The sequence below is a fragment of the Ylistrum balloti genome, unplaced genomic scaffold (assembly GCF_031769215.1).
Source record: "Ylistrum balloti isolate Yb309-2 unplaced genomic scaffold, AGI_CSIRO_Ybal_v1 Utg370248, whole genome shotgun sequence".
NCBI classification, from domain to species: domain Eukaryota; kingdom Metazoa; phylum Mollusca; class Bivalvia; order Pectinida; family Pectinidae; genus Ylistrum; species Ylistrum balloti.
The window spans coordinates 1,039,127-1,053,266 of record NW_026782199.1 but is presented as its reverse complement, the minus strand read 5'-3'; the positions used below and the strand labels follow the sequence as shown (position 1 = coordinate 1,053,266).

Genomic DNA, 14,140 nt, shown 5'->3' with positions numbered 1-14,140 from the left:
AAAGTCACCAGCAGGCTTTTTTCGACACTACAACGAGTCACCGCCTCAAATGACACTGGCTGTTGACGGAGTGATAAACCGTCTGTTATACTGTTGTTGTTTTTTATGTTACTTACCAAGATAGCCACCGTTTGATAACCGGACCGATACAATACAAAATTAATTATACTAACTCATATTTTCTAATTCTACTGAAGAAAAATCGTTAGTCAACTATATCCTATTCTGTATAGTGTATGTCACGGTTTTCGCTTGAGTGATCTAGACACGAATATTGGGCTGTCGAATCCTTTGTTCCCCTATAAATTGACTGTGATATACATTTATAGGTGTACAATACGAATTATATAGCTGTGATCCGACACTATGATATACCTATAATGCCAGCTTAGTCACTCGTACGCTTACTTATCGTTCCCAATCTACCCGTGTCGTTAATGTTTCTCAGGACACTGCCATTGGTTGGTAGGGACTTAGTTCGGGTAGTCTCGGAACTTTAACGGTGAAAGTGGCAGGTGTAACAATGTAAAACAATAACAGACAGTTTCCACCTGCTGTTAATTAATTTTGCACCTGTAATTACTAATTAATATCAGGACACACCTGAGATATGGAGGTGACACTCCGGGGAGTATGACAGATACGTTTTGGTGTAGTGATAACATATAACGTCGGGCTCAGATCAAACAGCAATATCTAATCTAAACAAGGAGTTACTATAAACGGAACCAAAATGTCTATGGATTTCAAGAAATTTACCTACAGGCCTAGTCGTCCTGACAACCGTTTTCGGTGAGTACACATTTATACATATCCTGATACTTGCACATTTAGCGATAGTGTATTACTTACCAATAGCCTTAAACATGTACTAACACTCTGTAACAAGTACGGTTTTTAACCTAATTAACACAGGTACGATAAAACAATACAGGTAATAAGCTGCTGATGTGGTGTGTATAGGAAATGTAACACGTAGGCTGATAAAGAATACTACACAGACATGTAGTTTATACTGATCAATACGTGTAGAGAGCGACTATGAAATTAGCACATAAATTATAAAATACCATAGTTGTCACTGCCATACCCACAGTATCGCGACACTATAATACCACTACTGACTGATGAAATAATAAATATTGATAATACCGGTATAGAAATATTACATATCGGGTTTTAGTGAAGATTGATTTTTATACTGTCTGTGTCAAAATGTCGTACACATATTTTTCATACAGACAAATTTGAAAACTCAAAAAATCATTATGCACGTACATATTAAAAAAGGAGCATTAGATATATATTAATTTTGAACGCGATTCCACTCGATGTAAACATAATAGGGTATCGAACTTCCTTACAAAGGACAATTACTTATTCACAAGATAGGGTAGAGAAAGTCCTCACCGAGGACGGTTGAAAGTCAATAAAGAGGACAGTTACAAATACACACGACAGGGTACAGAAAGTCCTCATCGAGGACGGTTGAAAGTCCATACAGGGGACAGTTACAAATACACACGACAGGGTACAGAAAGTCCTCACCGAGGACGGTTGAAAGTCCATACAGGGGACAGTTACAAATACACACGACAGGGTGGAGAAAGTCCTCACCGAGGACAGCTGGAAGTCCATACAGATGACATTACAAATACACACGACAGGGTGGAGAAAGTCCTCACCGAGGACAGCTGGAAGTCCATACAGATGACATTAACAAGAACGAGCGGTATGGTAGGGAAAGTCCTTATCGAGGTCAGTTACAAGTACACACGGTAGGTTAGGGTAAGTCCTTACCGAGGTCAGTTACAAGTGCACACGGTAGGGTGGGGTTAATCCTTACCGATGGCAGTTACAAGTACACACGGTAGGCTAGGGTAAGTCCTTACTGAGGTCAGTTACAAGTACACACGGTAAAGTAAAGTTAATCCGTACCTAGGTCAGTTACAAGTACACACGGTAGGCTAGAGTAAGTCCCTACCGAGGTCTGTTACAAGTACACACGGTAGCTTGGGAAAGTCATTACCGAGGAAAGTTACATGCTTACCTAGGTCAGTTACAAGTACACACGGTAGGTTAGGGTAAGTCCGTACCGAGCTCAGTTTTTAGTACACACGGTAGACTATGGAGCACAAACGGTAGGGTGGATTAAATAAATGTCTTTACCTCGACTGGTGGATCAATAATGCACTCTCGTTATTATTTGTTATGCCTTTTAAATCATTCTCTTTCACCAGTGTAAACTCGGTCTAATGTTGACGACAATTCTTACAGGACGATTTTTTTTTTCTATTAAAAAGACTTCAGATTCATGACTGAACTTCTAATATTATTCATATGTTAAGGGATTTTCTTTAATGTGAAGCAGTCTTTGTAATGTAAAATTTACTGTGTATCGCTGTGGTATTCTCATCCAAACAGGAGTCAGTATATTGGGATTGATTTAAAAACTACAAGGTATGCTACCGACTTGTACTGTTGACACTTTATAACTTAAGGTTTACCCATACCTCACAGTAACGTTATGGTGTTTTTTCCCATGATTTTATGTGAGCAGAAAATATAGACATATTGTGCAGTTGACAAATTCATTAAACTTTGCTAGGGTAGAAATTTGGCAAATAAATATTCACACTTGCCAGCAATCTCCGTATTTTAATCTGCAGTGCTTTAATTTGATGGTTTTCAAAAGTCAAGATTAACTGTTTGTAAATGTGAATAATAATTAATTAAATATGTAGTTTGCTGTTTGCCAAATTGCCCGTCTACACGCTGTAATATATTCAGTGTGTTTCAGTGACCCCTGTCTACAGGAGTACGGGGCGGATAGCACCAGCAGTTTTATCAGTGTGAGATCTAGTGTTTTTATAAATAAGTCATTAGCGACGATATAAGTAATGTCAGAGGGACCAGGGAACACATTACAGATAAAGAATTTTTCCTGATATACAGGAGGTAATGATAAACATAGACGTAGATAAGTAAAATTATCTATAAATAGTACAATTAATTTACTAGGTGTTGATGTAAACGTGTAAAAACATCCTATTTAGTTTACTATCTACGTATCTGGAGACATTGTAACACATTGCTGTAATTTGTTGACAGGCCCATGTGCTATCATCCGGAGACATTGTAACACATTGCTGTAATTTGTTGACAGGCCCATGTGCTATCATCCGGAGACATTGTAACACATTGCTGTAATTTGTTGACAGGTCCCTGTACTATTATCAGGAGACATTGTAACACATTGCTGTAATTTGTTGACAGGCCCCTGTGCTATCATCCGGAGACATTGTAACACGTTGCTGTAATTTGTTGACAGGTCCCTGTACTATTATCAGGAGACATTGTAACACATTGCTGTAATTTGTTGACAGGTCCCTGTACTATCGGTTTCAAAGCCACTTTTACTTGACTACGATTGATATTTCATTCCGTAGTTTCTGATAGCCACATAGTTACATAAAATAATTTACTTTTGGTTATGTTCAAATTTATTTGGTTTTAGAGGTGGCGTTATGCTTTCGGAATGTTGTAATTAATTGCTGACCAATTGGAATGCGCATCGATCACTGTGTTTTTGTGGGGCGACATCCTCGAAATTCCAGGGGTTTGTGATCACGATCTCTGGCGAGGATTGTGGACAGACGTGACAAATAAACAATATACCTGTCGAGGTTTTAGAATCCTGCAGGATAACATACCGTTTTAAACACCAAATGAAAACCATTTTAGTTATATAAATTTACAAATATAAATCACAATATGTTTTATTGAACTATCTTATGACTTAATCAAGTGCCAGATGGCGTAGGGTAGTATGGACTCGGTGTTATAATCTTAATCAAAGCCGCCTTTGATGACGTCGTGTTATTATAATCTGTGAGGCACAAATTTAACAGGGCTTCATATAGTGTAATACATAAAAATACCAAATCCTGTGTTTATCTGTGCTATAGAGCACAAGCCGTATGGATCCAAATCGGCAGGATGAATTTACCTCCTTTTCAGCGTCCAAACCTGCAAAAATATTTTCATTCACACTAAACTAAAGGCCTGTGAGGAATACGTAGAAAGTGGACCATGAGATTCGGTTATACCACGGATTTAGATCTAAATTTGTGGTTATTTCTTCCAGAGACGTATATATCACACTGTGATATATACGTCTCTGTTTCTTCGTAATAGTGCACAGAATACATAGTGCTGCATAAACGACTACCATCACAAACACCACTGAAACATGTATCTAGAATTCCGCAAGTCTATAGACCTGGTCCGGCCCTGCTTAGATGGCTCGTGAAGAATTCGTCCTGATCTCTAGAATTGGAAGCGTCCTAGTAAGACTTATGAATAGTCGAGGATTTGAAGTCTAGACAATTGGTTGTCCGAAAACGTCATGGTTAGTTCTGAACTATAAATTATATCCTTGTGATTTGTTTACCGCTTTGCTCGAATGAAGTGTCTGAAGAGCGAGGTTTCCACCTGGGTAATTATGTTCAAAATGCCAATGCCAAGTCCCAGAAATCATATCAAATCGTATAGCATAACCCAAGGTACACGGAATATGTTATTGAGTTCCTACTATTTAGCACAGGTATGTTGGGGTAAACTGGGCGTGTCAACATCAGATAACATGTCATCACGTCAAGTATTGCGAGCTGTTGATATTTTTGATTGTGACGTCACTCTATTGTCACGTTACCGAGTGATAGCTTTTGTTTTGAGACGTGACAAATTGTTGCGGGAAGATACACAACTACACGGGGGAATAGGGGGGAATTCACTCATACGGAGTGCGAATGTGTTGTCTGTAAAGGTAGGTGGAGCTATATAAAAATACCATACCCTCGCTAGGACTCCGACCATCGCGAACTCCCTCTGTCTGAAGCGATCGCCATACCATCAGGCTAAACGGGAAAATGGTCCTGAAATATCAACTCTTGCACTTCAGCAAGATGGCGTTAAAACATTCGCAATCGAAATGTTAACCATTGATAGGTGAACGATTTTCTATACTTTCACTACATCCAAACATCCGAAGATTTTTGGTTGTAGTCAATGAGAATTGGCGTGCATCACAATCTCAACACTGAGTCGAAACCAGTCTGATGGTTTATTTGACCAATTCAAAATAAATCCACGAACAGGAAATAAAGGGGAAAGCAAGACCCCGGTGGCGAAAATGGGGCAGCAGGTCTATTTTCACCCATCTGTGGAGGACACGAAAGAAAATTCCTGATTATGTAGCGATGGAGGAACTTTAAGTCGCCTCTTACAATACAACGAATAAAACAGGCCGTAGTCACGGGCTCTCCGGTGTTTCTTTAACAGAAGATATAGAGAGACCACTTGTGACCTTTAGGGAATGCCCCACAATTAGTCGCCTCATCATCATATCGATGTCGCCAAGTCACACGGAACGGAGTTGCAGAAAGTCGTGGAAATTATGTAAAACAACACACATAAAGTGAAGGTTTAATATTGGCGTTAACTTTCGTTGTACCGTATTTGATATCAGAGATTTTGTCCCCATATCCGCCATTTTTTGTTTTTATGAAGTCTCCTTCTTTCAACAAATTGATGATCATGTTGTATATATCTGTTGTTGTTTCGTTTCAGGACAAATTATGCACTAATGTCGCAATGGATGGCCCAGCCCACTAAAGGGACACGTGCCGACATGGAAATCCAAAGTGCCGTGTACGGCAAAAAGGTGGCACGCTCACAGAATCCTTACATGGACCAGTCGTCTCCCAAGGGGTACGCACAGGCCGCCGCCGTAAGTATAATCCAATCGGTATTCTTATGTGGATGTTTCTTCCATTGCTTATATCAACTTGATAAAATCCACTATCAAATGGAATTAAAGATTTTATTTTGATCTTTAAATTAAATTACATCAAATGAAAAGGGAAATGGGTAAACGTGTCCCGACCGACCCAGAATTTCCATCATAAAGTCGCTGGAAAGAGATACAACGGAGACAGTTACGCCTTCACAGCAAATACACAATACACTTCTACCTATGTCACACATTAGTTGCCTCACATGCTTACACACACTAGCCATTATTAAATAAAACCAAGGATGTGAAATGCATGTATGGCATATGATAATATAGAATATAAACACCGGCTTGATCACAGAAATCTTGGTTTGAAACGCTATATCAGCAGATTTTTTACCGGGACATAAATCTACCCCTCTAACATTGACCGGGTCCTGACAGGTCCTTTGTGGATACTCGGATCGACTGACACACCAGAACTAATGCTTTGTTGTAGAGCGGTGTCGGGTAGCCCACAATACCGACGGCAATGGAATCTATAGATCAAACGTATATCATTATTGGTGATAGAGAACGGTACCAATATAGTCATGTCACAATAACCTCCCAGATCCTATAATCACTTCTCTATAACAAACATGTAACTACAAATCGATAGCCAGGACAGCTATTCATTTAACATACAATAACAACGATCTGTATAGAATTCTCAAGTGTATTTGGGAGAAAAGATATTGCCGGTTTGTCCCTGTACGATTTGGTTTTTCTACTTTGGCAACACCAAAGATCTGCCAGCTGACATCGACTTCGTCGAACATTTGGACTCATTTTCTGTCATATTCCTCCTACACTTTTTGTGGTGCTGTATGATTTAATGGCGTTGACTGACAATCAGCATTCTCTCCCCTGATCCCATGACGGACTGTTAAAACTTTAACGAATTATGGACCTTAAAGACTATCGTACAACCTCAAATTACCAGTATCTTACAGAACTTGTGTCGATGGGCCGTTAAGGCTACTGTCTGGTCACGTATTAACTCAATGTGCTGATTGACAGATTTACCACCGTCCCATTTGTAACATTATTGTGTTGACGGACAGCTAATTCTACAATGTCCGTGCATTACATTATTGTGTTGACAGACCGTCCCACTTTGCCGTATTGTTTGGCTTGATCTATGTTCTGTGTGCTGCAGATATCGCCCCACACATTGTTTTGACATTTTGTCCTGTGTGCTACCGGCTACCTGTCTAAGGGTCTTATGTCTAGACCACTAGACTCTATATTCGTCATTGGCTATAGGTTCCGGTAGGTTTTGCATTTCCATAATGTATTCAGTCGGTTTTTGAAGTTTTCGACCGAGACTACTTGTCGTTTGTTCCACTCAATGTTTACCCAATGCGAGACCACTGATTTTTGATAAGTTTATATGAATTGCAACGTATTATTGACCTATTGTTTAATTAAAACAGTTCATTTTTATCACATTTATCTTCTAGAACACCAGCTCTTAAACGTCTACATTCTGGAGATGGCAAGCCTAGACTAATTGGGCTGTCAGTGTAGTTTATACCGTTTTTTTCAAGTTTTAAAGTTTTTTTTAGGTCGTCGTTGCAATTTTTCAAGATACAATAATTTTCGGTCATTACATACCAGTTACGGGACACACGAAGGTCTTGTACAGGTGAAGGAACATGCATTTCCCTTTATGTTTAAATGCTGTCCGGATGGCACCTAGAATCTGATGAACCTTTTTAGGTCATATGCCATGTTGTCAATGGTAACCCTTCGATCTTTTTCCGCTGATAATGGTATGACCCATTTTAAATCTGAAGAGTTCAGATGGATATGCTAACATATTTCCTTGTTGAATTTCAACTATCATATCATTTTGTAAAGCATTGTTCACCAGTCTGTAGAGTTTGGTGTCACCAGCAAAAAGATTAGGTCTTTTCTACTACTGCCGTTAGGTCATTCAGATATATATATAAGAAAACGTACCGGTCCGTGTACGTTACCCTGTGGGTTATCACTCAGAACACCTGTTCAGCATGATGTTTTACCATTTATCTTGACTCTCTTTATTTTTTAAGAAGTTCCGTATCTAACCAAGGATTTGGTCAGTTATAACGTATCCCTTTAGTCTAGCCAATAATGTTTGGCGCAGGACTGGGTCAAAGGTCATTTCAAAGTCCAAATAGATATATTAACACTGCTTCTATAGTCTAGTTCTACCATCCATTTGATCAGGGCATTTATCTATCACCTTTCCTAAAACCGTATCGGTATCTGATATTTCTGATATAGGTGGCCATGGATTTAGGAATTTATTATTTATGACGCTCCGATCGTTGTTTGGTTCGTGCTACTAATATAATTTCCTCACCTTGATAAACTTCCAAGTTGAGTTGTCCTTCGGTTCTGTTCCATGTTGTTTGTAACTGTTATGGGACACTCAAGAAAACTACTGTGGTAGTGAGGTTAGCACTTCAATTCACTCTTGAAGTTCAGGAAAGAGTCCAAAGTTTTGTTCATTATTTCATTTAGGTTTCCCAGTAATTCTAATGTATTAATTTCGTCTGTAAGGGAGCGTGTTCCAACCCATAAAAACATAACTGGGTGCGGGTTTGAGAGTACAGATATACAACTATCAAATTATTGGAAATGCACAGAACCATCAAATACAATGTAAGTACAAAATGCGGCCTACAAGAAAAGTGTGCCGTTATACAGTTGACGAAATAGATATTAAAAGTCTTCCGTGCGGAAATTTTCCATCCGCCATGATGTCCGCCGCATATAGCCCACGAAGTATTCTGCTCTGGTTCCCTTGGCTTCTGTATCTGACCTATGTCGTATGTGCTGTAAAAAGAGGAGTGTTAATGACCGTGACCTCTGTATTTGATCTATGTCCTATGTGTTGTAGATAGAGGAGGGTGTACCACCCCACACCCGGTTCGCTGAGGACAATGGCTATGACGACTTCCACAAGGCGTTCCGTGCTATTAGCAAACAATGGCCGAACAAGAGTCATCCAAACTTTGGCCCCCCAAGGTACGACCGATTTTGTGAACACCGGAATCCTTGGCATCAACTATGTTCCAGTTTCCAAAATCCTGAGATCCACATAAATAGAATTTTAGTTTCGGAAAATGAGATTTTATTGTTTTGTTTTATAATTCTTTACATAATCGCAGGTTCTTCTGAATTCGATACGTAATTTGTTCAAGGGACACTTGATATAACTGTAAAGGATATGTATTTCCAGGCTACGTATGGGTCGGGCCGGTGGAAGCTGGCGTCACGTGAAAGAAGTGCTGCAGGCAGGAGGAGCCAGGATTGTCTTTGTGGATGGTATGCTATTCTAGGATAATTTAAAAATCATTGACAGCATTGGATAATTGATATAATATAGGCGCTACCTACAGGCGAACGGCGGAGGAAATTCATCTGATCTAATATTGAAGAAAGAATTGCAAATATTATATGAAAATGTGCTAGATCACTTTGAACTCGCTCACATTTCAAACATTCGGTGGGAAATAATGATTTAAAGAGTTCGTGTCAAAAAAGCTTTCCTTAGTGCCCCATGTTACCTATTTTCCAATTATTTTCTGAATGTCATATATTCCATAAGGTCAAAGACGAAACACGGACACGATCAACATGGATGTTGTTCCTGGGGGTCATCTGGTGCAAAACGAGGCCCCGAGACTGGATGGCGCCAATATGCGATTCCAAGGAATCGGCAGCGGTGGTATGACAAGCATGCGCAGAGAGAGGAATTCAGCCAATAGAATAAACGGTACTATATGATTTATCATCAGTAACAAGGTGCATGAGTAAATTATCATTATAATTAAATCCTGTATGTATCACAGATGACTGTGACTCAGAAGGGATATGTAGAACCTACCGGAATCGCCTGAAATTAAATGTTTGATACGTTTGTATCCGATTTGATAAGTTTCGTTCATTTTACATTCCAAATGGGTTGATACGTTTTGAATAGTTACGTTTATTAGACATTCTAATTGGTGTTGAAATGAAGATTATTGGTGTTTTTGTTTGTTTAATAGAAAGGGAAATGTGATGATGTCTCAGTTATTTCAGCTAAACATGTTTGATAATTATATACTATAGAGATAGGTTTCACGACATTTTCTGTGAAATATATATTATCTCATAAAATGGCATCATGATCATATGATATATTCTACAGCATAATCTTCTAAGCTCCCTGGATATTTTCGTCATGTCGGACCGCCCGTGTTTTCGAGTCCGATGCATAACGTTGCCCACAGTTCAGTTAAGCAAGGATTATGAAACTTGGTGCATACATTGGTCATGATAAAGCGATGTGCAGCGTACCAAATTTAACTCTCGACTCCTAAATTACAGAGTTACTGCACCTTGTTGAAATTTCGTGTTTGCTTATAAGCAAGGATAATGAAACTTGGTGTGTACATTAACTATGCTAAGACCATGTGCAGTGTACCAAATTCAGGGACCACAATCCCTTAATTAGAGAGTTATTGCCTTTGTTATTTTTTGTCTAGAGCACAACATTAAATTGGTTACTTTTAAGCAAAGAAAATGAAAACTGGAGAATACATTGATCATATTAAACAATGTGCAATGTACCACGTTCAATGCCCTCGACTCCTCAATTATAGTTATTGCCCTTTGCCCTTTGTTAATTATAGTTATTGCCCTTTGCTGAATATTTCTTGACCGGGGCATATAACCTTGACCAGAGTTAAGGGAGGATAATGAAACTTGGTGTATACGTCGACCATACTAAGACAATATAGTCAATTACAGAGTTATAGCCATTTGTTGAAAATATCTTGTCCAGAGCCCAACTTTACTTGAAACTAAGCTAGGATAATGAAACGTGGTGTATACATTGGTCATGTTAAGACTAATGCAAATGTGCAGTGTACCAATGTTAGGGCCCGTAACCCCTTAAATATAGAGTTATTGCAGTGTTAAAATTTTGTGTCCAATAATGGCATTTTTGAGGAACATTAATCACTTTCACTGATACCTCCCCTACCCTTCTTTTTTCCCTTGAAATTAAGGTCCAATTTAATTTATTTTTAGTAAAAAATGCGTATTTGAATATGGAGTTCACAGTCGTCCTTGATATGTGCAACTACGTAGACTGTATCAGGATTTTAAACAATTTACAATGAACATGCACGTGTTCGTAAAGTGTGTATTTGATGTGTAAATGGTACTTGTTTATACGTATAATATGTGTTCTAATGTTAAATGAATTATACTTCATTATCTATAACACAGCATGCATGTACCCGCTTTGTTGTTATGATTGCATGGCGATGACCGCGGTAGAAAGTAATGGACATTGTTTTCCTTAATAAATCAATTTGGTCAATGTGTGCCGAAACAAAACGTACTCGATAACTGTCGTTTTCAAACGTCAGTGTTATGGGAGATCTAGGTTATATTGCACGGGCCTGGCATTGCAAGAATATAACGGATGAAGTAGCGTCTTTATGAAGCATAACCAAATATGTTTAAACTGTAATATGTATTGTTTACCTCCATTCAAATCATGTCTTGTTTGCACCGATATTGGTGAGAATTAATACCACGTGGTTGTTGTTTGAGTAACCATGACGTCACGTGTTTCTCTATAGTTATGCCTGCCTTTGATCCCGATGGTATCAGAAATTGAACGAGGTACAGGTATAACTACAAAAACGCTATATTTTTTTCAATATTTGTTTTGCCCGCATTATATATTACATGTGAACCTGTATTTTTGGCTTGAATAAAATTTTTGAAAGACTATAATATGTAGCTCGATTTACTTCTGTAAAATGAAGATAAAAAAGTAATGATACAATCTGATTGGAAGATATATTTCATGACTTTTACTAAGATGGTAAGTCGAGCTATATAACAGAACGCTTGGAAATTATTCTGACATAATGTGAACACATTTCATCATGACTAATTTTCACTGGGTTTAATTTATCATTCCCAATTCGTAAACCATTTATCAACCTCACTCAATGTTAAAATGGATTTGCGTTCATGTTGCCGAGACACCTTTGGAAACTAAGAATGTTTATATTCAAGGATTACCATATGGAGAATTCCAAGCGTTCAGTGTTAACGAACTCGTGATTTCACAGTCACCGATAGTGGAATGCAATTGTGTTCAATATTTTACATGAATACATATGCATACCTGTATGTACTTTCACCTGCTCGAGTTACACCCGATTGACGCAGTGTTTAATTGGTTTATTTTGACAGGCATTCTAACCTTTAACCTTCACGACTGTGTGAATCAATTCCACGAAATATCCATCCATCATTTTGCTACTGTTTTGTACATTGTCAACAAACTATTTTAGAACGTTGAGTTTGATAATACACTTTTGGTTTTATTAATACCACAGTCTCATATTTTAGCTTAAATTCATCGAGTCAGTAAGATACATGTTTTATCATTTTAATATTTATTGTCAAAAATTAATTTTTAAAAAGTTAAAGGAAAAAGAGCGCCATATGCTTATAAATCTATGACATAGCTAATTTAGAACGAACGCCATATGCTTATAAATCTATGACATAGCTAATTAAGAACGAACGCCATATGCTTATAAATCTATGACATAGCTAATTTACAACAATTCAGATCACCCTATACTTTTCAGTAGTGTTATTTTAACGTGATTAAGGACCTTACCTAATGTATTGGCCTTGCATAAATCTGTGATTCAAATCAATCATATAGATATAGTTTTTATAAGAATTTGATGTATGTGATGCAAGTATCTTACCACTTTTTTGTTTGCCATTTCAGCCACGTCCACGTACGGCCTGGAAACGAGACAGGGGCTTGAACAGAATAACTGGTGTATAATGCGGTGATTTCACAGCCTCTGTTCCACATCTCACATCGTCCTATTTGTTTATTCTCGCTTTATCCGTTACTACCATCCACCATGGAATGAAACTTTGTTTCCCTAGGAGTAGAAAAAACTTTAAAAGAAAGATAATGCTGAAAGTGTGACAAAGACTTTCTCCAATGCGGTAATTTTCCTCCCCACAAGGCGTCTCTGTGGAGACCATCATCTGTATAGTTTTGAGTACACATCCATATATGGACTGTATAGGATTTTGTGTCTAAGTGTCCAGTACCGATCAGTATTACAATGTTTATTGTTATATTTATTTGATGTACGTTATATAGTTTTGGCTATTGTTACCTGTTACAGAGTATTGCTCAATATGTTGCAGTATTAAAGTCCATTGTTTTCTGTATAGTGTTACGGTAAAGCATGTATTGTGATGCATTCATAATCGAAAAAAGTAAATGTCGTTTCTTACCTTCACTCTTCTTTGTGTTCCGTTTGTAGATAGTAAACATGTCATGTTAGAAATTTGATTTCAGTCCAAGGGAAAAATTATTGTTTCAATAATCCTGAAAAAAACCTTGTCACAAAACAACTGTCTTAGTCAATAAGATTTTACATTACGAAGTTTTGTGCGACCCAACGGTAAGAACGCAAGACACTCGTGCACGATTTACAGGTACATTGTAAGAACACAATGCACTCTCGTATACTACACGTGTAAGAACGTAATACACTAACACAATCCACTGGGAACAACACTATACAATCTCGTACAGTCCACTTACATAATTCAACACTCATGAAATCAACTGGTAAAAACACTCTCGTACTATTCAGGCACTCTCGTACAAACCACAAGCTGTTTAAGAACAGAACACGCTCGCGGACAATTCACGGGCAACAAACACGATACATTCTCGTACATCCAAAGGTAAGATCAACACACTCTTAAACAATCCACAGGTAAGAACAATATAACCCTGAACATCCACAGGGAACACCACCATACACTCTCTCACATCCATAATTAAGAACAAGACATTCTCTAACAATCCACAGGTGAGAACAATATAACCTTGAACATCCATGAGTAACACCACCATACACTCTCTCACATCCATAAGCAAGAACACAATCCATTCTCTAACAATCCACAGGTAAGAACAATATAACCTTGAACATCCATGAGTAACACCACCATACACTCTCTCACATCCATAAGCAAGAACACAATCCATTTTCTAACAATCCATAGGTAAGTACAATATAACCTTGAACATCCATGAGTAACACCGTCATACACTCTCTCACATCCGTAAATAAGAACAATACATTCTCTAACAATCCACAGGTAAGAACAATATTTAAGGATTGACTGTCTATTTTGTTGCTTGCATGGACTGATGAAGGGAAGTGAACCTCGTGCAAATGAAGTGAA

The 14,140-nt window shown here is 38.0% G+C and overlaps 1 protein-coding gene across 1 annotated transcript; it reads left to right on the top strand.

The window, feature by feature from the left end:
* The first annotated feature begins 733 nt into the window (after positions 1–733).
* On the top strand, positions 734–12,715 carry LOC132552486 (uncharacterized). Its single transcript, XM_060216665.1, has 6 exons — positions 734–792; positions 5,632–5,791; positions 8,730–8,857; positions 9,072–9,157; positions 9,441–9,608; positions 12,648–12,715. The coding sequence occupies exons 1-6, from the start codon at positions 734–736 to the stop codon at positions 12,713–12,715; spliced, it is 669 nt and encodes a 222-aa protein (XP_060072648.1).
* The last annotated feature ends 1,425 nt before the right edge of the window (positions 12,716–14,140 follow it).

Excerpts from the sequence above, each read along its gene's own strand:
- LOC132552486 (XM_060216665.1), top strand. The coding sequence starts at position 734 with ATGTCTATGGATTTCAAGAAATTTACCTACAGGCCTAGTCGTCCTGAC. Across the intron at positions 793-5,631 it reads CGTCCTGACAACCGTTTTCG|GACAAATTATGCACTAATGT; the intron begins GTGAGTACACAT and ends GTTTCGTTTCAG. Across the intron at positions 5,792-8,729 it reads GGTACGCACAGGCCGCCGCC|ATAGAGGAGGGTGTACCACC; the intron begins GTAAGTATAATC and ends TATGTGTTGTAG.